This window comes from Strongylocentrotus purpuratus, unplaced genomic scaffold (assembly GCF_000002235.5).
Source record: "Strongylocentrotus purpuratus isolate Spur 01 unplaced genomic scaffold, Spur_5.0 spur5_contig_867, whole genome shotgun sequence".
Classification (NCBI taxonomy): Eukaryota; Metazoa; Echinodermata; class Echinoidea; order Camarodonta; family Strongylocentrotidae; genus Strongylocentrotus; species Strongylocentrotus purpuratus.
In genome coordinates this window covers 1,892,501-1,918,427 of record NW_022145576.1, presented here as the reverse complement: position 1 = coordinate 1,918,427, position 25,927 = coordinate 1,892,501, and the positions used below count along the sequence as shown (strand labels likewise).

The following is a 25,927-nucleotide window of genomic DNA, read 5'->3' as shown; positions in this document are numbered from 1 at the left end:
TCAAAGACATCTGACAAATTAATTCTAAATAATGCATACAGAATATTCCCATCGATTTTTAAATTGATAGCTCTTCCTTAGTTAAAAGTCATCAAGCTACATCACTAACTTAACAGGATTAACTGTTCGAATATGCTATTATAATTAAGAATGTTAGCAGTCATGATTTTATTTATTACGAAATTTGCATACATGTAGTTTAATTCCATTAAATATGTGCATATATATAAAACACGATCATGTACAAACAAACAAAAATACATCTTGAATTGTCTCGGCCAGCACATCAAAGGTCCTTTTTAAAGAACAATAACTTGATTACTGAATTACTACTTCATTTAACAGAAACGACCACCATTTTGCTTATGGCACGCGCATACTGTAAATTGTTCACAACGCGTATTTTACGATATAGGCTACACATGCCAGCTCCAACTTGTTTGGTATTTTGCCAATCAAATCTACTATAAGACTGTTGAAGTTATCCTTGGGTAAGTATGTTGTCTGCGGTACTGTTATTCAACACAAACTTGGCTCCATTTTTAGATCTTCTGCCTCAACTCTTGTATTGAATACAAAATATGAAAGACCCGGGAAGAAAGAAGAGGGAATGTAGAATGAAAGAGGTGATGGGGGAGGGGAGGATAAATATAGAGGGGAAGATATAGATATAGAGAGGGGTTGATAGAGAGAAAAAGAGAGATACAGCCACAGAGAGAGAGAGAGAGACTCACGTGACTACAGTGGGGTCTGGTCGTCGGTTTCATTCATTCCTGTAAAGAAAAGTATAATGATTATCAACTATAGAACAACATGTATGCACTTAAATCAATTATTAAACCCGATTACTTTCATTTTATGTAAATAGAATAACATGTACTTATATAAAAACTCGTCTCAGCCAGATTATTCACAAAGGTTCAGAGTTATTTATTGATAACTTATATATGATTTTCATCTATTCATAAATGAGTTTAAACATATTTTGTCTAGTCTCCGTGTTTCCACTCTTGTCACATCCTCTGTCCTCTATCTCTTTAAGGTCTTTCATATATTTCCCTTTAAAGATAATATTTTGTTTAACTTCTCCTTCTTTCCCTCCTCTTTCCTCACGTCTTTACATCAAAAGCTTTCTTTTATTCCCATAGTTACAACTCGATCATGCACCGGATTGTTGGCTCAGTCAGTAGAGCTTCCCCATAACAACCGGGAGGTCGTTGGTTCGAACCCCGGCCGCGTCATACCAAAAGACGTTAAAAGATGGGAGTTGTTGCTACCTTGTTTTGACGTTCAACAATAAGGGATAGAGCAACGTCGATCTGGCGCTGCTCAGTGGCTGCCGGGCTCACGATCAATTGGGCAAAAAGAATTTCCGTTTCGGTTTAATAAAATTTGGAGTGGACTATTAGGCTATTATTATTATTATTATTATAAAACCAAAGAAAAAGACGGGAATATATACCTTTGTTCTCAAAGCCCGATTTCTCCTTGTAAGTCTCAGTGACATCGGATACCTCGGACATATCGTCTTCATCGCCGTTGAAGAAGGCCATCATCTTGGGTACGATGTTGCAGAGGAAGATGGAGGTAGCATCCACAGTGATCCCGATGAGGATGGCTGGTGTCTGGTAGTTCTTCTGAGGGAGGAGCGTGTAGCAACAGGCCCAGGACACAAGGAAACAGATGCTCAGGAGACTGGTCAGGAGATGGAACTTATTCTCTTTCTTAGCCGTTCCTTGGAGACGGTGGGACGAGAAGAACGACATGACCAAGGTCGTCAGGACGAGGATGTAGACATAGATCATGGAGACGATGATGCTGACGTTGTCATGGTTACAAGCCTGGCCGATGAACGCCATGCATCCGGCTTGGGTAACTTCATAGGCCGCATCAACACTCGGTGCGTCAAGGATCAGCCACTCAGTCACCAGGATGACCTCAGCGCCAAGCAGGACGCAGAACAGCACGATGTGCATCGGGAAACTGTTGAGGATGGACTTGGTGGCAACGTCGCTTCGAGCCATGAAACTGGCGCAGAGAGTCTTGGTTACCAGGACAGCGTAGACAACCGAGTAGGAGAAGCTAGTCATCCAGCGTTGGACGCCACACGCTGACTCAACAGGGGACACCATGTACCAGATGTTGTTGAGGTACATCAGGATGATTCCGACGGCCAGCATGGTCATCAGGAACGGGTTGGAACTCTTGAGGATGGCGGAGTCGCGTCGTCCGATGATGACAAAGATGGTAGCCACGCAGAGGAATCCGACGATAGCAGTTACGATCAACACAATGATGCTCCAGGACTCCATGTTGGTACTCCATGTCCAGCCAGAAGCCTGGGTTTCCGGTCCGGCTGTTGGGCATTCGGAGAGGGCAGAAGGGCATTCAGACGGAGCATCGATGGGCTGATTAGCAGCTTCATTGTAGAGGTAGGTCATACTGTCTTCCATGGTCAGTTCTCCACTTATCCACTCACCAATCTGTGGAGATGAATAAATCAGACCTTATTGTATTATTCACTACATATTCACGGCTACAAATCGCATAGTACTTTGAAAATTATATTTGAAATCGGCTACTAAAAATCCAATTAATCAACCTTGCACGACGACACTTCCCATCGCTTCGAACAGTTGTAATAATAATAATATACCGTACTTGTAAAGCACATATCACAATATGTCTCCATGCGCTGTAATTGTAGTGTTGGGATGTCCAAATTGAATTGGTACATTCTCAGCTAGAATATTTGTTAAAACAGGTCAAAAGGCCAGGAGGTAATCACAAAAAAAGGATGATGATTTGTTTTCTTCTTTCTTTTGTGTTTTGTTATAATTTCTGTTTAAAGTTGTTATTCATTATTTTGTGGTGGTGGTTATTTTTTTCTCTCGTTATTTTAGGACATTTTTTGCAATTTCTTTTAGCATATTTGGAAATCCGAACACCAACTTTCATTCCGTCAATCAATCTTATAAACCGAGGACCTCTTGATGGTGAAAAGCTTTGGGGTACATTGTTTGCTTTGTCGACAAACTTCGTCTGACAACCACATTCAAAATGGTCTGACGACATACCTGAAGATAAAGAGAATGTAATCTTAGTCAAATACAAGGGTTTTGAAGACTTCTATTCTTACCGGCACGAAGCTTCCAGTCGAACCCTCGCCCTGGAAGTTGATGATGGAATACTCGGCTGGTCCTTGACGGTTCTCGAACCAGAATGGACGTCGACCGGCCCCTTCGAAGACGTACACGTCCTTGACGGCGTACAGGAGATCATGCCATGATGCTTCGAAGAACTCCGGACATAGAGGAACAGAAACGTTGGGTCGCTGGTGATAGTTGGACCTTTTATAGACGTGACCCACAAATTCACCTGGAAAGGGTGAAAACAAGATATAAGATAAGTTGGAGGACAGTCATGTATCGAAAACTTTTTGTGGCAATGAGCCTGAGCAGCCATTGGTTTCGCTGATGAATTACAGAATAAATTTGGAGGAGATGAGAAGGTTAACAAAGTACAATCCTCATCTTTGAATGCATATTCGGCAGCAATAATATTTTTTTTAAAGAATTGTTATCATAAATTTCTTACTTAATTACTAACGAATTATTATTATTGCAACGGGAAGAAAGATAACTAATTAAAGTACTAACAAATATTCCGATCAACTTCATCAAACAAAATTAAATTTAAACATGTTGAAATTACTTAATTATTTAAAGAATTGTTCTTGCACGGTGGCCTGGCAAATACGTATCTATTCTTAGGACTATATACCAAATATCTCAAAATATTTGTTAAATCTTAATCTTTCTGTTATAATCTTCATCTAAGAGGATAAAAGGAGCTATTTTGTGTCGAATGACAACAGATTGTTACTCAAAGAATCACAAGCATAATTTTTGCCCGCTCAATGTACTATGCCTACCGTTTCCGCAGAGGAGCTGGATCTTGTTATGAGCAGCCTGAGCGATTGCATGGACGGCGTTGATGAGTGTCGCGGCATAGGGAGGGATGACGCCCTGCTTCCCCAGATCGACGGCCTGGATGCATTCGGAAGACGTGCATCCATTGGTGAATTCATCGGTGACGTAATTGCGAAGCCAGTGGTTCTCATTTGTCTCCTTGACCAAGTCTAAAATGGGGTTTATTGATAGTGAAAAGAAAATGGGTTCCATAAAATATGTGGCAATTGGAAAGAGATGAATCAATAAAGAAAGAATGAAGAGGTGGTAAAAAAAGATGAAGTAAATGGTTTTTCATGTGTAATGTAATATCAGAAATTTTGCGCAATATTAACATTATTTTGAGGCCCAATACCACACGCGAGCGAGTGAACACACACACACATACGCACACCCATATCTTCTCTCCCGTCCAGACCATTTTGGTAAAGCATCGGCCCTAAATATAAAGCTTTACCTGAGTACTAAAGCTATACTCTACATAACCTCCGTATATCGCACTTATACCTGAAGAGATTTATGAATTTTGGATTTAATGAAGTTCCCCACTTGTGATACCCCACTTGTGATAATTATCTATTCTGTGGGTGAATTATAATGTAGATTGATCAGTTCAGTTCAGTTCAGTTTATTTTATTTTTGCACGGCACCAACTTCAGCCAAATGCTGTTCTTCTGTTGGTCCGTGCGCAATATAAAAATTACATTTACAGTTATAAGATAACACATAATTATTATCATAACATATGATACCCCACTTGTGGTAATTATCTATTCTGTGGGTGAATTATAATGTAGATTGATCAGTTCAGTTCAGTTCAGTTCAGTTTATTTTATTTTTGCACGGCACCAACTTCAGCCAAAGGCTGTTCTTCTGTTGGTCCGTGCGCAATATAGAAATTACATGTACGATTATAAGATAACACATATTATCATAACATATGAAATATTTAAAAAAAAAAGAAAAAAAAAAAGAACATAAGTATACAAAGAAAAATGAAAATTGACAAACCAAGATACTACTACCCAGCCCCCCCCCCCCCCCTGTCGGCAGTCATTCTTTTCAAACAGCGTTCATTTTAGATTTTATAGTTATATAAATAGATATTTAAGTGAACAAAATATAAAATTAATATTTATATTACCTTGATTTAAATACAGAGAAAGACATATTTTTTACGTTCATAGGTAGCTGATTCCAAGATTTAATGCCTCTATAACATAAGCTCCTTTTCTTAAAATTCGTTTGTGGTTTTGGCAGTTATAAGGTTTTATGAGCATTTCTCAAGCTATAATGATATTCTTTAATAACAAAGTACTTTCTAAACCCACCATATATCATTCCATGCACTATTTTATACAAAATACATAGAACATGTTCATCTCTCCGTTTTGATAGATTTTCTATTTTCAGACAAAGAAATAAATCTCGGCTTGGGAACCTCCATTCAACTTGAAGTACCACCCGGAGTGTCCTATTCTGTAGCTTTTGCAAACTGTCTAAATTTCCTTTTCCGGTATTCCCCCAAATTGCACTAGAGTAATCAAACTTACATTGTATTACTGATTTATAAAATATTAGTGCAGTTTGCTGTGTAACATATGGTCTAATTCTTTAAAAAAAATATATATCTTTTAATACCTTCTTACTTAAATATTCAATATGTTTACCCCAATCCCAATGTTCATCAATAACTATTCCAAGATACTTACAGTGGGTTACACGTTTGAGAGGAACATTTTGTATGTAAACATCTGGTACTATAATGTTTTTTAGCCGTTTCTTCGTTCCGATAAAAAGTAATTTACATTTTGGCACATTTAAAGCAAGTCTGTTCCTTTTTAACCAAATATCAATAAGTAATACGTCTGCATTTAATGATTCGGTAAGAATTTGTTGATTTGCACTAGCGTAATATAGACACGTATCATCAGCATATAAAGATATTTTACATGTTTTCAGACATAAAGGCATATCATTAATAAATAGGTTAAATAACAATGGGCCAATATTTGACCCCTGTGGTATTCCACATTGCATCTTTTGTGAATTGGAATGAACCCCATTTACACAAGTGTATTGCATGCGATTGGCTAAGTAGCTACTAAACCACTGTAATGACATTACATTCAAGCCAATAAGCCGTAGCTTATTTAAAAGAATTGAGTGTTCTACTGTATCAAACGCTTTTTTTAAGTCAAAGGTCACCACGCCTACAAGATTATTGATAGCTTTAATACTCAAAGCTAGGGGCGTTAAAGCCAGGTGACAATAACTACTGTCCATCCACCAACTCATGAGGGTTGAAATTGGGGCAAAGCTGTGTTAGGCATAGAGGGCATAATGTATTTGTCCCTATAAAGAAAACACACATTGACACTCACCGAGATTAGAAAGATGCTCCTTGAGCGGGTTGTAATCGACCATGTAGTTGGTGACGACAATGGCGCCTCGGGCAACGCTTTCGAGTCCGGCCGTGACGTCAACATCAGGATCAGTGAACCATTTATCGGAGCCGATCCACGTGATCTTATCACCAGGTCCCTGGGAAGATTCCATCTCAGCTGTCAGGAGGTTGCGGGCATCAGTACCTGAGAGAAGGTGTCGAGATGCGAGATGAAATAAATGACGTAGAAGACAGAGGCAGATTGTTAGAAGGCACTATTTCCATCAAGCCTGATGCCTCAAAGTCTTCAAAATGAGAAAACAATCTCAAAGACTTTCGAGAGAAAATATCCACCTAGACCAATTTTGATAGACTTGTACAGACCATTTCGAAATAAGTGAACATTACAATGACCGATTACGTACATGTAATGCGAATACGATTCTATAGTGATACATTAAGGTATTGATTTTGCTTTGAGTTCATTTCTAAAAACTCTTTGCGCTATCTTGAATGAGGTAAATGTCAAATACATTAACAGTGTAACAACTAAACAGATTTAGTTTATTTTTACAAACAAATACATTTGTTATCCATCGTGCCTAGCTTTTAGATTTACATTAATCTGTCTTCTTTGAAAATGACAACTTGAGAGTTTTTCTGACAAAAATAAAATCTTACTTTCGACGAAAGCGACGACGACGGTGATTCCGTAATCCCTGATCATCTGGACGATGTCGTCATGGGTACTCTGTGGGGATTCCAGGTCGATACCGATGCTATCACGGACGCAGATTCCACCAGCCCTGGCCGCATTGTTGAAAGACTCGTTACCTGTGAGCGAAAGTAGTGAAATATGGTGTACATGAAATCAAGTTGACAATCTAAAAAGGTCGAATAGGTTTTGATGTGTTATATAAATATCTAATTCTCTCTTACAATTTTCGTAATCGAACCTTCTTGCGGTGAATGAATGTGCCCATCCCATGCCCAGCGTAAAAGTTCAATGCTTTATCTCAATTGATGTTAATAGAGTATTATTTTTAATTTAAATTGATATTTGATTTATATATTTTCATTCACGTTTAATATAAACATTTTTAACAATAGAGTGTTCACTTTATTCTGTTGCTGAATGTTTATTGGTACTTTACTATAAATGAATCTAACCTGCATGGCCATAGTAGGAATGTGAGTAGACAAAGATCACGTGATGCCATCCTTTGTACTTCAGGATATCGACAGCGGCTACGGCTTCATTGTCGTATGCTGGTGCAGTGCTGAGCAGAGACGATGCCGGGTATGGACCCTCATCACTGAACACGGAGGGACTTGCGGGGGTGAAACCGATCTAAGAAACGGTAGTCATGAGCAATTAAGAAATTAAGTATAGCTTGAGACTAAATATTTCCCTCTCCCTTTTTTTCCTCACCCTCATCTGTCTCTTTCTTCATCTTTTTCTTTCTTTCTTTCTATCTCTCTCTCTCCTTTTCTCCATGTTCCCTCCTCTTAAGTTGTTGCTGGTGTATATATGGACTTAAAAGGAAACAACAGTACAAAGCAAACGGATTTATGATTATGAAACGTCTTAGACGAATCAAATATTTTAAGGACCAATCTTTACTGGATCAACCTTATACTGGATCGTCGACATAAGATTATATATGGTTTAATAAGCTGGTGGATCCATGGAGAAGACAGTGTGATAAAATGATTATATTACTGATTTTGGGGCCACTTACAATTCAATCAAAATATACCAAGACAGATAACAATTAGCCCTGCTTTTTCTTTACCCCTGACACAATGGAGTGACTTTTACAGTCAACATAACCAACAGAAACACTTACCGTTGGGATATAGAAAGGGGATGTGACGTCACTGGCTACGTGACCTTGCAGATACTCTCTCACTGGACCGAGAACGCCCAGCATTGGTCCAGTCGGGGGCAGGTTGGACGCTGTTCGGCCGATCAAGGAGGTCAGCTGGCGAGCGGTCACCAGGAACTGACCACACGAGTCGACGATGGTCAAACCAAGCTTGAGATCCGGAAGGATGAGGCTGCTGTTGTTGATTTCTTCCAAAGCATGTTTTATGATCTACGATTCAAAAGTCATTGGTTATAGAATCCCCACGTTATTATGAAGCTGAATCGTCAATCAATGATACAGTTTTCAACCGACAGTTATATGAAATAGAAATAATGGTACTAACGGCTTCCAACCGTTGAAATAGTACAGAAAATGATATGTATTTTGGTGGAACGACACATGAGACCATTACAGAAAAGAAAAAATTCGATAATATTACAATGATTACAATGATATGCTTTCTAAAGAAAATTACCAAACTGTCAATCTGAACTGAACGTTGTTATTCAGTGTTTCATGAAAGGGGACAGTAGCCATAGTTCAACAAAATAAAAAATATATATATTGAGTAACAAAGACATGCTCAGAAATACGTACAGCAGAATGCTAATCACCAAACTGAATCTAGCATCATCAGTCATCATTTCCTGAACGTTGAAACATAATTCGAGATTTAGTAGGATCTTTACCTCAATGGCCATGGTCTCTTGATGACGGGTTGCTCCGCATGTCAGGTTAGCGCCCTCACCCTCCTCGCTCAACCAAAGGACAGCCGTAACGTCAAAGTCTCCTGGGATGCGAAGATAGGTTCCACCAAGTTCCGTAGAATCGGAACATTCGTAACAGGCTCCTCTGCATGACGATTCTTTGCCGCTGCCGACAGCAAATCGGTCGTCGACTGTAACAAGTCCAGTGTCATCTTCGTAAGTAGCAAGCTGGATAATATATGTAAGAAGATCGGATGGTGCTAATAATCCTCTTCGTTATATGTCAAGATTCATCGTCAATTATAAAAGCACATCATATGAACATTAGTTGTAAGATGTTTTAGTATAGTTCATTAAGCTTGCTGTGTACTATCTTAGCACTTTGTATATTTCTTGTCTCATATTTCTTTAGGAACTCCTAATCAATGAAGTGATGAAAGGTACTTGACGCTAACGGTGGAAATCACTTTAATCTGAACTTGACGAAAAAGACAATATTCAAAAAGTGAATAAAGACTTTACCAATGAATTAAAACTGACTAGACTAAGACAGAAATCTCTTTAAAACATTGAAGTTTGCTTTGGCTGCAACCAACCCTTACCACTTTATTGACCAAGTAATGGTCCAGAGCCAGGATGTTGAAGGCACTAGGTGCATCGCCATTCTCATCAAAGGACACTTCAGCCATACTGCCAGATCGGCTCAAGAAGCGGACTTCATGGAGATATCTGGCCCATTCCAGGGGCGATGTGGCGAGCATGGCATCACACAGCCCGTCTGAGCGTGGTCCGGGGCACTTGTTGCGGTGGAGGTTAGTGAGAGCGTGAGCGAAGACGTACACCGCGTTGATGACGCCTTCTGCAGTGTAGACGTCCCTACGTGTTAGAGATTCTCTCCCTGGAGAGAAAACATGATGTCGGAAATTGTTTCGTTTAAAACGCGACAATCTAAACGCTATGGAAACTTTTCTCAGTGTTACCACCGCCATTAGGTTATCAACAACTAAACTGGGACTTCCTAAACAGATTTGACAACAATATGGTGTAATCTACCTCAATTAGGGGAAGCAAGATTCCTGCGGTAAAAAGAACTTCATTTAGAGTTTACTAGACCGACAGCCTACGAGATCGGCATTTTTCTATAGTTCCTTATATCTATATATTTTTTTTTTTGTGCTCTAATGGCTGTTGGTTTCCTGGTTAGACCATTGATGCCTTGAAACTTTTGTAATGTTTTACCTTGCTATATTTGTTAAACCTTGTCTTTGTCAGTCGTGTACACATTATATAACTTTCGATCTCGTGGGCTGTCCGTCTACTGGGACTTTCCCCTCGATCATATAATTGTTTTCTTTAATTTTCTTATTTTGATCTCGCGATTAACCTAGGTGGATTACAAGATCATGCAGAGTGACATGAATCAAATGACGCTATCACGATAGCCTTGATAGAGGTAAGTTGATATTTCAAAGAAAAATAAATCACTTGAACACACCTGAGCATGGGGTGGTGAAAAGCTGCGGCATACTCGCGCCTCCGATCTGACACTGGAACTTGTTCATCCAGTATTCAGCGAACCAAGTGTTATGGACCGTATCAGCAAAGAACCCCTCCTCCATCGTTGATTGGGGTGTCAGGGAGATGAAGTGATCAACAAAGTCGTCGACTGGGGTCGACTTACGCCTCAGAGTGATGGAATCTTCGCCAAAGACAAATTATTAACAAAGAGTTGTGAACTCTCATTAGTCACTATGTATAGTCACTTGTATATAGACAATCGGCAAATCATTCCTTGGCAGACATAAAGAACTTAAAAATAAATATAATTTAATTAAAGTTATGTAATTTCTCATTCAGAATCAACGACTAAAATTTGAGTGATTCGTCAATCTCTATTTGCTTTGATCTTTTATTTTAATTTCCGAAAACTAATATCAGGCCAATCACTTGAAATCAAGACTCAACATCTTTCATTCCACTTCCAAAATAAAATGCATCATACCAGTATGAACTTCTCTGTTCCAACTCTCTAAGTAGTTTGTGTCCGCAGTGAAAGCATAGATCATCTGCAAGAACTCTCCAGGTAGAGAACGTCGCTCCAGGGCGCTGAAAAGTAACTGGGTGTCGTCGTTGCTGGCGAAGGTGACGACGATGTCGGCAGAGGGCTTGGCGAGAAGGCGATCGACTGCCCCGTTGAAGTCGGTGATGGGCTCGAATGTGATAGTTTGAGCAACGCAGATGCCATTCTAGAAGGGACAAAGTCAAGCATTTCAAATGATTTGATTAATCTGTCAGCATGGCATACTATAATGAAACCTAATTAGCATGAGCATGGAAAAGAAAAGTGGAACAAGGTACTTTTAGAGAGTTTCTGAGTAATTTTTTTTCTGGGTTTTTGTCTCGACTTTTTTGTTTAACGTAATAAATCACACATAGAAATTGTTTGATTTCGCAATTTTGTTTGTTAAGGATTTTAGGCAACGTACTACATAATAATCAAATGTACTGCAGTTGGTATGCAATGAAAATAAATTGATGACACCTGAAGAGGTTCATTAAAAACTCAATAGGTCCACGCCTTTTGGTTACATTGTCATGAGCAGTTTCAGACAGGGATTTTAAAACAATGTAGACCTAAATAGATCATACTGATTATAAAAGGCAGGAAAAAGAGGCTTCAGATTTTCAAGTGTTTCAAGATTTTCCCCGTATCTAAAGAAAAGAAAAGTGTCATTGACCTCTCGGTTTAGATTGCTTCTCTTCTTCCAGATGGTCTCTCAAGGTCCATGCAACCCGTTAACGAGAAAGACAAAGAAAACAGTCCTGCATGAACCTTTCACTTACCTTTCTAGCTTCTTCAACAAATTTCGCTGCGGTGGTGTTGTAGATTCCATCACGTGACTGTGTTACTTGTACATAGGTGACATCGTGTTCCTTGAGGAACGCCACGATAGCAGATACCATAGCACAGCTTGGTGCCACGAGGCGGGAGAAATAGGGGTACTTGGCCTTGTTGCTAAGGGCTGGTAGTCTGGCAGAGTCGCTCACCTGAGGAACTCCAAGGGGCTGTAAACATAGTTGAAATACGATGACGCCTTTGTCATTTTCAGCATTTCTGACATTTTCGTATAGATAAACCATTATCGCACTGTTGGCAATTGGTCTCTGCTGTTGATTAGTATGAATGTATTTGAACACCAAAGCAGGATGAAATGGTAACATGTTTTTCTACTGTTAAACTTTTTTCGATACTCGAAAAGTTGAATGCATCTGGTGTCATTCTTATTTCGAAAGTTCTAATGAATAAGCAAGCTTCCTCTAGTTATCTCTTGGATTATGCACTATAGGTGTTTTTATCCAGCGATTTTAGGTAAAGTTGCCCTATTATTAATATCAAGTTCGTTGTAAGAATTTTAGTATGCAACAATTATTCCGCTCGAATGTTTTATTCGTTTGTCTGTTAAATCAAGGTAATCAAAATGTCCTACTCTGTCTCAACCAATTCAAATATAGCAATATTGATATCGATACCTGCAGGACTTGATCAATCTCGACCGTCTCCTCATCATCGACACGGCTGATGACACCAGCCATGTATTCATATTCCATGTTATCCTGGTTGTGATAACGCCCGAAGGCCTGGTTGGGTTGCCGAGTGAAATGTCGCACGAAGTCATACGTGACCGAGGCGGCTTGGTCGGGTGAGCTGCAAGACTCTCCAAGCATTGGTCGTAGCTGAAAGCAAGAAGCGTTAATAGACCAGTTGCGATTAGAATGGCCTTCTTTTATTAAATTAGGATTGATCAAAAGAATCATATATATAATATACTCTCAAAGGCACACATTTTCTATATCCATATTGTCAAATGTTAAATAAGAGGGGATAAAGACAAAAACATAAACACGGAGAATTAGTTAATGAGGAGAAAGGTAATATAAATTAAACGATAAAGCTATAGGCTAATGATAATTTTTTTGAATAAATGAAATATAATTTAAACATTAGGAAATACAATATTAGACAAATTTAACTTCAGGAATTATCTGCTTTGAATCCTGACTGTTTTGACTCCCCCCCCCCCCCCCCCTCCAAAAAAAAAAAAAAAATTGTCTAGGATAGCGATAGTGTGACCGTGAATGCAGTGTGCAAGGGGAAGGCACTAAAACAAAATCAAGATTCAATCAATAATGAATTCACATCTATCAATACACAGCCTAAAATGGATACAACCATTTTCAGAAGGTCATAAGGGCAATTCTTGTCGGAACAATCAGAATTTACTTTAAACTATCATAACGTCCAGGGGGTGTTTCACAAAGATTCTAAGTTAAAATTATCTCTAAGTTGGACTTAACAGTTATGGTAAGCCGTTAGCATTTTTGAAAATATTTTGTAAAAGTTATTTTAAAAGGCATAACATGTTGATTCAAACATTCATATTTTCTTTTATCATGGGAGATTTCATGTTCTTGATGTGAAATTCATGAAAAGTTTAAAATACTTGAATTTTTGCTTTTGAATATATTTCATTATAAGGCTACAGATGGCTCTACATAATTTTTAAGTCCAACTCATAGTTAAGTTCGACTTAGAATCTTTGTGAAACACCCCCCAGAGGAAATTCAGAAGATGGGGGGTAATCATATCATATAGCATATCATAATATTTTGTCAGTACTCCATAGAGAAGACCTTGAGTCAAACTGCGAAATTATTTGGTGCGAATTATTTTTTAAAGAAACAAAATCTATTTTTCTTGGAGTTTTTTATAGACCTCCAAACAGTAAAATAGAAAGTATTTATGAATTTGAAAAATCTATGTCATTAATAACTCATAATGGTAAAAAAATATGCAATGTTATTCTCACAGGAGATTTTAATTTACCAAGTTTGAAATGGGTAAACGGATATAATGTCACATCCGAAAACTCTGAGTTAACAAAATATTTTATGTCGGTTATTGACAACAATTTTCTATATCAACCAACAAGAATTACTGATAAGACTTGTAACATACTAGATTTATTATTTACGTCTCATCCATCAGATGTGTCTAAAGTTAATATAATTCCTGGTATAAGTGACCATGAGGCTATAAGTTTCATTATTTGTTGTATGAATAACAGTGAATTAAAAAAGAAACATATATATTTTTATTCTAAAGCTAACTTTGAACAATTCCGAAAAGATTTGAAAGAAGCACCTTTATCTGAAGAAAACAGAGATGTTAATGTGAAAGAATATTGGCAGTTGATTAAATCTACAATAATAAAGATTTGTGATGCAAATGTTCCGCATGGTAATTTAAGAAAAGGATCAAATGTTCCGTGGGTAGATAAGGATTTAAGGAAATTGATGAGAAAAAGAAATAGAGCGTTTAAGAAAGCTAAAAGAACAACTAAGAGAACCCATTGGGAAAATACAGACAGTTGAGAAAAGAAGTAAAAAAGAAAGTTAAATTGAATTATGTGAATTATTTACGCAATGATATATGCAATAGTCTTAAACGTAATCCTAAACTTTTTTGGAATTTTATTAAGTCCAGAAAGTGTGACCGTGGTATGATAGATTGCTTAAATGTCAGTGGTAGAATTATTACTGAAGATCAACAAAAAGCTGATGTTTTTAATGAACAATTTAATCAAATTTTTAGTAATTGTGAAACCCTTTCCCAGCCCGAATTAAATATTAATGCTCCTATTATGGAGGATATTCAATGTACCGAAGCTGAAGTCTTAAAGTTGTTAAAGAATGTAGACATTTCAAAAGCGCAAGGCCCCGATGAATTAGCTCCATGTTTGTTGAAAGAAGGTGCAGAACAATTGGCACCTGCTCTTTGTAAACTTTATAAGCCCGAATCAAATAGTAATGCTCCTATTATGGAGGATATTCAATGTACCGAAGCTGAAGTCTTAAAGTTGTTAAAGAATGTAGACATTTCAAAAGCGCAAGGCCCCGATGAATTAGCCCCATGTTTGTTGAAAGAAGGTGCAGAACAATTGGCACCTGCTCTTTGTAAACTTTTTAATCTGTCTTTGTCATCAGGTGTATTGCCAGCCGATTGGCAAAAAGCTAATATATGTCCATTGTATAAAAAGGGTAACAAACAGGATCCGGGTAATTATCGCCCTATATCTCTTACGTCCATTACATGCAAGATCTTAGAACGCATAATTTGTAAACGTCTTATTGAACATTTTAATGAAAATAATATACTATGTGACAATCAACATGGTTTTCGGGAAAAAAGAAGTTGTGAAACACAACTTATAGAAGCAATTAATGATTGGAGTTATAATATGGAGTCTGGTTCAAGCGTCCACATTGCTTTCCTTGATTTTGCAAAGGCGTTTGATAGTGTACCTCACGACCTTTTAAGAACAAAACTTGAAATGTATGGTGTAAGATCTCAAAATTTAGAATGGATAATGAATTTTTTACAGAATAGATATCAAAGGGTGGTTATAAATGGCGAATGTTCTTCATGGATCAAAGTTAAATCAGGCGTTCCGCAAGGAACAATTTTAGGCCCGATATTGTTTTTATGTTTCATTAATGATATGCCTAATAATATTTCATCAACTATTCGATTATATGCGGACGATTGTATATTGTACCGTCCAATTTTCAATGTAGATGATTGCAAGATATTACAAAATGATTTAGAAGTTTTAAGTAAATGGTCTGAAACATGGATGCTCGACTTTAATGTATCAAAGTGTAAAACTATGAAAATGTCTCGAAAGCTTCACGATATAACATATAATTATTCTCTCAATGGACAGGAGTTAACAAATGTAAAGTCTGAAAAATACTTAGGTCTTGTAATAAATGATTCTTTAAACTGGAACGACCATTGCACTGACTTATATACAAAATGTAACAGGATCATGGGAATTATAAGACGGAATTTTGTTAATTGTCCAAAGTCTATTTTAAAAAGTCTTTTTGAATCACTAATTCGCTCACGTTTAGAATATTGTTGTACAGCATGGGATCCCTATAGAAACACACACAAAGAGAGGATTGAACGTATTCAAAAACGTTACGTAAGGATGATGTGTAAGGATTGGTCTACGAGTTATAACGTGTTATTACAAAATGTCAAAATGAATTTATTAGAAAATAGACGAAAGTACCATAGACTTGTTTTTTACTATAAGATTGTAAATAACTTGATTAATGTAGGAGAAGTAAATAGGTGCACACGAGCGAACAGAATAGGAAGAAATGATAATACTTTTAAGATGCACGTTCCATATGCCAGAACAGACTATTATATGAAATCCTTTTATCCCCAAACAATTAATGAATGGAATCAACTCCCACAAACATTAGTAAAAAGTCAATCGCTAAATACCTTTAAATCGGCTCTGGTAAAACATCTCAATCTAGATTTTTAAAATAGAAGTGTCTTGCAATTTCTAACTTGTATTTCTGTTGTTGTATTTATATTGAACTATAATCTATGTCATACTTCGATATTTTATGTATTAGTATTTACTGTGTAATTATGTATGCCATTTTACTGTCCATATCTGGGATGCAAACTTGTATGGGTTTTTCTAAACCTTGTTTTGTAACCCAAGACATGTATATATTTTTATATTGTCTGAATAAAATCAAATCAAATCAAAATCACCTGCATGCCTGGCAGAAGGGATGAATCTTTGTTCACTTGATCCATGGCCCACAGCATAGCTTCAGCTTGATCAATACCCGGATGATGGCTCAAAGTTGCACAATCTGTTACCAGGACAACAGAAGATATGAAAGAATCATGAGAGAGAGAGATTACTGGTCAATCTAAAATCTCGTATTCCACACTTTTAATAGTAATGATGTTATATTAGTTCATGAATTTTTTTTAAAACGTGATCTGTGGCCCATAGCAGAACTTCAGCTTGATCTTTGCCAGAATGACGGCTCAAAGTTACACAATATGTTACCATGACAACATAAAATGTTACAGAATCAGTACTAAAAATAAAATAATGATCAATCTAAATTCACCTTGTATTTATTATAATGATCCTTTTCGGCTAAACAATGCCCTTCTGTATTTCATAACACAACCTAGTTTAATAATTGTCTCCTCTGAAATTGGCCGAAACATTTCAAAGAAGAATGTCATAGAAATTTGTCATCAATGATTTTGTCAATTATATTTTGCTAGGAACATAAATTAAAAAGTTAATGTATAATAACATTGCTCTGTAGTTGAAAATGTGTTCTCAAAAATAGGAAATCAATGGCCAGTTAGACAGATTGAATCATGATCGTGTGATTAAAAAAAAATACATAAGGAGGGAATTAAAAAAAACATGTTTGATTTTTTCAATTTCATCACAAAAAGACCTGAAGTATTAGCCAAATATACCTGACTCATGAACAGGGAAGATTCCAGCTAGGTTGAGAATGTCGTAGTGGTCATAGACCACGACGCATGACTCACTGCTACATGACGATGTCGGTGGCGTATTCGTAACACCACTCTGCAGATAGAACTCGATTTCGTTTTCATTCACCATTAATGTGCCTGGTCCCATCCACTGACCAACCTATCACAAAACAAAGATGAAACGAATATAATCTATCTAAAACTGGATGATGAATCAATGTCCAGACAATTTATTTTAATGATTTATACGAATTGCTCGGGATAAGATACGATACGATACGACTGCAACTATTAGTAAAAGAAAAAGTAGAGAACAACATTCTATAGCCGGTTCCTTATAACTATTCAAGAATACAATATTCAGGGGAAGATATAAAACCTGATATGAACGTGTGGGCAACATGATTGATTCGATTGATCAAAGATTTCGATTTTGAAAGAAAACGCCGGTTAATTGGATTATATTTGTCCCTTTTCAAGTCAATAATAATCCGGATAGATGCCTTATTTAAAGTATACTTCCTCCATTGAAGAGAAGATATCAAATTACAGATAAACCTTCACAAATTCTGTAGAACTTTGCAGGAATTATGAATATGTCACGTATGTCCTATCTGAGAAATTTAAACGTTAGCCGTGTCCTTTTATTCAAATTATGCAAGGAAACCCGTTTACTCTCTAGACTTCACTGTCAGTCACTACTGAGTGACTGACTGACTTCTTTATTTTCTTTGGTAATAACATACGTAAAATGAGCTGTAAAGGTACATAAGCATTAGTCTTCATCAATAACCCACTTCTTGTAATGGCAAACATTAAACTGATTGAACCTTTGCGTAGCACAAAACCTACGACCATCCGGTACAAGGGTCTGAAAATCACACTATTACTAAAATGATTGCAATCACTAAAGTCGATTCGACAACTAATGCTCGTTATTTTCCCACGAAAAGACATTTTCAAGCCCTTTCGTTTTGAGGGAAGTTCTTAATTAGTATTCTCTTTAAAATGCCGTTGAAATTTAACCTTTTCTTTTGGTTTGGCCTGCAAATGAGACATAGTGCCTTTAATAGGCCCTTCTTTGTTCAAACTAGATGCCATAACTTTCGAAAATGAAAAATACAACATATATCTTACTCTTAGTGTAAAAGAATGAAAACTGTTTCTAGTATACCTTCCTGACTGCCAAGGTGGCGCCCTCAGTCTGCAGCTGTCTGATCTCGAAAGCGGGAACGACAGGATCACCATTACCATCGAACGCAATCCTCCTTCCGGACACACCGGTAAAATCTGCTGTCTTAACGTACATCTCCACGAATTCAGCAGAGCCCATCGCCTTCATGGCGTCACAAATACCAGGACCGGAGGAGCCGCACTTGTCCGAGTGCGCTCGTCGCAGGGCATCCACGTAGACATGGGTGGCATCAATGGCGGATGGTACGTAGGTCATGGGTTTGTCGGTAGTGGTGGTTATGTTGTTCTTCATCAGGTAGTTCTGTTCAGACATGAATCGAAAATAATATATCATCAGAGTTTTTAAAAAAAAGAAACATTCCGTTCTTAACATCTTTAGAAAAAGGTATTTCTAAATCTTCACTAAAGGTATAATTTAAGCTTATTAGTATTCTGAGTCCTTCAGAAATTTAAAATGAAAGATGGCTTAAATGAAGATCCCAGGTAATTGTTATCATGGTGCATATTTATCCCAGTTCAAAATGTTGTCATAAGGACTTTGATAATCGTAAGGGGCAATTGCTTTAATGCATATTCATATTCTTTCTGTACGTACTCTTTATTCATTAATGTTGCATCCTCATCTGATAATATCTCCGCTCTGCTAGTAATTGCCCACCCAAAATATATACCGTATGCTTTTTTTATGGAAACACTTATTGCAGAAGGTCCTGTTATATCAAAACAACAAAATGAAAAGTTGTAAATATTCCGCCTTTCAATTTAACAAACCACAAAGATCCTGACCACCCTCACACACATATATAAAAGGTTGGTTGAGTCAAACAGGAATAGATTAAATGCATCGTGGATATTCACCTGTACGTCAGCATTGTAGAATTCTCCCGCTGCGATGCTGAAGAAGCCTTTAGCTAACATCATATCAGCGGGGATGTCATAGTCGCATCCGACGATCTGTAGATCCAAAGCAGGGCCTCCTCGAGACTGGATGGCCAAGAGTAGGTTGACCAAATCAGAGGAAGACCCCCAGAATGCAACCACTGAAGTGAAACGAAGAGATATATAAATTAGACGATTATGGTTTGATTTTTATATGATTTTGATTAAATTAAATTTCGTTTGATTTGAACTGATTTAATTTGATTTGTTTTGATTTCAATTCATTTTGTTCAGCATGGTGTCCTCGTCGAAAACACTGCTCGTCCTAAGAACCGGTTCTTGTCATTACATGTAAGTGCAATTCAGGATGAATATAAAGAACAACACATGGAGCCACCACAAGAACATTATTACTTTAACACACAGAGTGTTAATGCCCATATTCCTAAACATACGAAAATTACTCTGCCTCAGAGAAAAAATTAAGAAATACCATTTTCCTAGGGTGAATAATATGTTTTCAGAATTATGTTACAAACCATGATATATTCATTTAATACACTGAATAATGTACAGATGATTTATTTTACAATGCAAGTTATCTGCTCATTCTGCTGCACCAGTCAACGTCTAACTATTTATAAAGTGAACAACAATGACCACCCAAATGGGATCATACCATCTGGTAAAAAAAACAAAATCTTTATAGCAAACTCCAAATCAAAATTAAATGAGGTAAGATTGTTTTAATATGTTTGGCAGGAATATGATGTCATGAATCCCGTCTGCCCTACCATGGCCCTACTTTAGCCACAACAGCTTTAAATAAAGGCCGCGATCGCCCCTCCCCAAAATCGTCTGTGACTCTGTGTATTTAGATGACAAACCTGTTGCATCTTGGTTAGCGATGAGCTGTGAGACGACGAGATCATAATCAGCACCAGCCGATGGAATATTTATTGCTGAAGCCAGAGCAACACGACCTTTCGCTGCTTCCTTGAAGGCTTTAGCGCCAGTCATTCCGTATGACCCTTCACTGGAGACCAGATGAACGTAGGACCAGCTAAAACTATCGAAAAATTCCACCATCGCCTGTGAGATAACAAAGAGATATGTCAAGTTGATGGCTGTCCGAATATCGATCTCAATTGCAAAGGACAGGGGCCTCTTTAATGAGATAATGATGGCAACTATGTATTAGCCTGTTGGGATTTTTCCATCTAAGCACTAGCATGAATATCAATGGGTTCTGAACTCAAGGAACAAGCTAATTTCCATGAGGACCTTCATATTCTTCTAAGCTTATTAAATCATCATGTGTAAACACCTCTGATTATCTTCAGTGCCATTGCTCTGGAGAGTTTGGCCGGTTCGGGTTGGGCACAGTATGCCAAATACTGGTTTGTTGAGCAAGTACAACACAAAATAATACACGATATGTTGTGACCAACTGAAGCCAAACTGGCCAAGTCTGTGAATAGATTATATTCAGATGATGACGCCACCTACCTGTGCTTGGACACTGTCAGATGCCACAGTACGGAAGAACAACCCATGTTCGGTCTTATCACTGAGCGACGGGGAGGTTGCAGAATGGCTGATCGTAGGGCCCTCAGCACTGGACAGTATCGGGGACACTGCTGCAGCCTCGCCGCTGGTGTACGGTCCAATCAAACCTGGTGAAATGTAATAGGGTTATTGTGCGACATTTGTAAATAAATAAGGCAATGTTTAGGAAATGGTTCGGGTAATGATTTGCAGTATCGTAGTCTATAATAGATATCAAGATACACCAAATGTATTGATTATTACCCAGATAGATCCTTCTGAAAAAAGAATTAAAGAATAAATAGTGAGCAAATTGCATTTGGAAAACATAAACAAGATTAAACGCAGTAAAAATTATTTGTAATGAAAACAAAATGAATTCAATTTTAGAAGAGAGGGTGTAACGAGTGATTTCCAAGTTGTGACGAAGTATTGACGAAGGTCATCGGGTCACTGGATGACGAGTGAACAGTTCATGTATTTTTACAATAACAAACAGTACTTTTGAGGTAGACAGCTTTAGAGAGACACCCGTTATTAGAGGACAATGCATGTCCTCTGATAACGAAACAAGTTACGCATGCATGAACACGCGTAACCTTTTGAAGTTTATGAAAGTGATTTACCAATTTGACTAATTACACCATCTCAAAGACTTTCGAAAAATCAACATAAGAACGATTGAGTATCCCGTCGTATATTAATTATGTACAGATTATGTAATAAGCCAGTGTGGCATTCTGCAGTAGATGGCGCACAAGGCCATTGAAGTGAGTTCTATTGTTGAGTTCTTGAAAGTCTTTGTGACCACCCTCAATATATATCTTTTAAAATCATATACAATTCTAACTGGGTATATAGTGGAAAACATTATCTCTCAATTCGTTATGTCTTATATAATATGGTACTGACCTGGCCTGTAAGGAGAGTCAAGGCAAGGATATACCCCTTGTGCTGTAGTGTTGACTTGGTTCACTATCTGAGCTGTATAGTATGTGACGTCAGCGACCGCCCGCTCAGGAATTTTGCATGATTCATAACGCTCCAAACCTGTTCATACAAAAAAAGTGTCCAATTATTTCTGTCTGTTTGTTTGTTTATGTTTAGATCACCAATACGAAGTTATTATTTGAATATGAATATGAATATATAAGTCCTCGAGTTATGTATTCTAATCATCATCATTTCGTTTTCATTCTTACCCTTTTCTTCTTCCTCCTCTTCTTTTTCTCCTTTCTTTGTCTTCTCTCCTCTTTTCTTCTCCTTCTTTTCCTCCTTCTTCTTCCTCCTTCTCCTCCTCCTCATTCTAATTCTTCTTCCACGTATCCCCTTGTTTTCCTCATTACTATACCTCTTATTTTTTAGCTATATATTAATATTTATACACTTATTGATTTGTTAATTATGTTTATTATGTTTATTGACCTGTCTATCTATTCTATCACCAAAAGATTTATAATTATTCTTTAAAAAAAAAAATCATAATTTGTTACCGATGTCGAAATCCGGCGCTTCCATCCCAGAGGGCAGGGCTACAAGAGCAGCCTTGATCGCTTCGTATGTCTCCTGATTCTTCATAGGGAGAGTGCAGGACATTCCGTCGGAAGAGCCGTAGAAACTCTGCATGACTCCGATAATGACGTCAGCATCTGATGTCTGGTACTCGTCGACAACCCGTCCGCGGCATTGCTCTGCATGCGTAGCAGACGCCACGGTCAGTACCGCGATGAGGATGAGGACAGCCCTGGCCGTCATGATCTAAGAATCTAGGCAATTAGCAAATGGAATAGATATCAAATCACTTGAATTACATTATTTAGTTTTTTTAATATATTTTTAAACTTATTTGATTGATTGATTGATTTATTTATCTAGGCCTATATATAATTTGTATCTACTTACTTTTGTGCACGCTTACTAATTATCTGACAAATAAATCATTACACAAGCTATACCTGACTAAAAGATGGGACAAATTTGGCCAAAAAATTATTGTTTGGAAGTCAAATGAACTTACTACATCAATAAGGTAGGTCAACAAAAAATACGAAGAGCTAAACACATCACGTCAGTCACATATTTATGCAGTATAATTAGGGAGTACATAAATACATAACATACAGAAAGTGTAAAAGGGGCTTGTACATTGCCATAAGGTAAGTATGGGGCTTGTTCCCCCCCCCCCTCCTTAAAGGTAATAAAAAGTTTTGGTATATTTTGAAAATTGAGTGGAAAGTGATTTTTTACAATTTTGATATATTTGGATGCCCCTGTGAATGTATCATAAGCTCTAGAAAAATTAGCCCCTAAAACACTTCTACTTTCGAGAAAAATTGAAAATAAAAATTTACCGGTGCTCCCGGTAAATTTTGATAAATTTCAAATAGCGCCTACGGCTGTTCAATGGTAGCTACGACCATGAAAATCTCAGAATATGTAGTTGTGATATATAATTTTCAAACGGGAATAGCTAATCGGTCGATTTTAGTCACATACATTGTTTTATAGCTTAATCAATATATTGACCTTGAGAGGGAGCTATTCAACATAAAGAGTTCTTTATTCACAATTTCATAACTTAAGACTCGATTCCAACCGCGACAATGATCACTAAATATTGTAGGATCGCATAGGATTCCAATATGTTAATTTGAACCAAATTCATGACCCCATACCAAAACATACCAATACCTTTAATAAAATTTGAATGGTGAACAAATTAGGTAAAACGAAAAGAGACAAAAAAGGGGGATCTAAGGGGACAGCAGGATGCACAGTGAAAAGAACATAACATTTATTTCGTATATTTATTCAGCCAATCATTAAAAACAATTTACAATGACACTGGTACTGGTATTGGAACAATAATTATAACATGATGACAGGCTATGGACCCCTAGATAAGCAGAGCTTGTAAACACGACCCCCTCCTACATCGTCCCCTCAGTTAGTGCCTTGTTCTCGGATATTTTAGGCACCTAGGACGGCCACTTCCCGGGGGGGGGGGTCACTCCTTACATGACTGGCTACGCACCTGCGTCCAGAAAAAGCGTCGAAAGGGTGTCTTTTAAAAGTTATATGCGGCGTCGTCGACGTTTTCTTTAAAAAGGGGTGTTTTTCAAGCACTGATCGCACAAAAGCCATTAAAAAGTGTTTTTCTTTCCATGAGTGTTAGAAATGAATTATTGATTTGTTAGTTTTCTGTTGACTCAACAGCCCAACAATACTTGTATCTTGAAAAGCCAATTTTATTTTATTTATGTTATTATGTAAATTACCTTGAATATATATTTTTGTATGTGTTTCAAATGAAAATCAATAAAATCCCTGTGGAGGGAAAAATATGAAGAAAAAAAAAATTAAAAAGTGGCACCTTTTTGGATTTAAAATGGGCAATACATACGCCATTTGTGTCATTTTAGGTAAGGTGCGATACACCATATTAGGGTCCATTTCAGAGGTTGATGGACGCGGGTGGGTAGCACTTGTTTGTGAGAGTGACCCCCCCCCCCCCCCCCCCCACCTCCCCAATGCCGGACCAACCGTAGGTCACTGTGCATTGTAATAAGACTTTACAGATTTATGCGGTAGATGCTCTTTCATTTTAGTCTAAGAAAATAGAAGTCATACTCTTCAACGCTAATTATAATAGAATTCCATGATTACGCCAATTAAAAGGAATGCATGTGTCAGACGGTGTATGGGTACATTTAAAGAGACCGTCATAAGTATAAGTTCCCTCACATTCGATTGAAACACCAGTTAAATTTGATATACGCATTTCCCGCATGGGTTGTCGATAAACTCGTACTTACGACGATTTCGTGAAATGCTGCCAATGTTAACTTTTACTGGCTTCGCTGCAGATCGATCTCAAAAATGTATAGTCGATCCCAAATGCTTTCAAAATATCAACCTATAAGACGCTTTCAATACCAATGTGCGTCGTCGTTTGAAATATAAAAACAGTGCAAACTACTATACGATGCTCCATATCTTGCAAGTATGAATTCAAGAAATGTGATTATACTCTTAATATAATGGATTATTTCGACATCGAGAGAAGATATGAATGCATAGCGGTTTTAAGGAGAAGAAAGGGACAATTATAAACCATGTATATTGAAACGTTGAATAAAACGTTGCTCAAAATGCGAACACATCTTTATCAAATGACAACTCGATGTATTTTGAATAATTTAACAAATATAAAAACAAGAAAGAAAAGGAAAAAATACAGATAAAATGGATATTTTGATACAATCCAAAATTAAACTGTCCAACTTTAGTTTCTTTTGTAACAAATAAAGCATTGCATAATATATGTCTACTTCAAGCAGCGATGATTATGAGCAATACAGAAGCCTTTACAAAGATGCCCAAAGGGGATATTACAAACATTAAGTGGGTTATTAGGTGTCACATTTGTAGAATAGAGAAGTCTAAGGAGAGGCAAGTGCTAGCTTTAGAAAATCAATTGCAGTAACCATTCTGTTAAATTTGTTTTCGCCTTGCACAACAACAGAAACCTTGCAAGTGAGAAATAAGCGACTTATTTTTAAGTCTCTTTCTATCTGAAATTGACACCTGAGGGAAGAAAGGTGTGGGGAATTAGGAGACAATCATAAGGATGGGAAATGGTCCATTTCCTCTCATAACTTGGAAGCATTTGAACAAAAGTAACGATCTTGGTAGATTCGAACAAAACAGTAAATTTACGTTTAAGAAGAAAAAAAACAAGGATCACCAAAACGCGAATGTGTTCGCTCATCCGAAAAGCTGCACGAATTTGCGAAATTGAGTTTGCTGCCGCGCTAGCTCTCCCAGCGCAGCTCTCGCACCCATCATTTGCATAAAGTAGAAAACTCGGCGTGACGTACGCATTGCTTTTGACCAATCACACCAACTGATTTGTCGAAATGTCGCCATGACATCAATACCGGGTTTTTATTGGTGCAATAACTAGCCAA

At 37.3% G+C, this 25,927-nt stretch overlaps 1 protein-coding gene across 1 annotated transcript in view; it reads right to left on the bottom strand.

The window, feature by feature from the left end:
* Positions 1–143: 143 nt before the first annotated feature.
* LOC115918357 overlaps positions 144–25,927 on the bottom strand; it is a 27,059-nt gene continuing 1,275 nt past the window's right edge. The window contains exons 2-23 of the mRNA XM_030974974.1: positions 22,451–22,723; positions 21,870–22,007; positions 20,919–21,085; positions 20,297–20,501; positions 19,389–19,570; positions 18,511–18,831; positions 17,316–17,496; positions 16,578–16,681; positions 12,467–12,670; positions 11,780–12,001; positions 10,938–11,181; positions 10,431–10,634; positions 9,538–9,833; positions 8,918–9,163; positions 8,208–8,456; positions 7,528–7,708; positions 7,039–7,191; positions 6,356–6,562; positions 3,935–4,141; positions 3,140–3,378; positions 1,463–2,483; positions 144–773 (exon numbers count right to left, since the gene is read on the bottom strand). Coding sequence (XP_030830834.1) covers positions 739–773; positions 1,463–2,483; positions 3,140–3,378; positions 3,935–4,141; positions 6,356–6,562; positions 7,039–7,191; positions 7,528–7,708; positions 8,208–8,456; positions 8,918–9,163; positions 9,538–9,833; positions 10,431–10,634; positions 10,938–11,181; positions 11,780–12,001; positions 12,467–12,670; positions 16,578–16,681; positions 17,316–17,496; positions 18,511–18,831; positions 19,389–19,570; positions 20,297–20,501; positions 20,919–21,085; positions 21,870–22,007; positions 22,451–22,712 — 5,268 coding nt within the window. The 5' untranslated portion in view covers positions 22,713–22,723 and the 3' untranslated portion in view covers positions 144–738. The remainder of the gene's footprint in view (positions 774–1,462; positions 2,484–3,139; positions 3,379–3,934; positions 4,142–6,355; positions 6,563–7,038; positions 7,192–7,527; positions 7,709–8,207; positions 8,457–8,917; positions 9,164–9,537; positions 9,834–10,430; positions 10,635–10,937; positions 11,182–11,779; positions 12,002–12,466; positions 12,671–16,577; positions 16,682–17,315; positions 17,497–18,510; positions 18,832–19,388; positions 19,571–20,296; positions 20,502–20,918; positions 21,086–21,869; positions 22,008–22,450; positions 22,724–25,927) is intronic.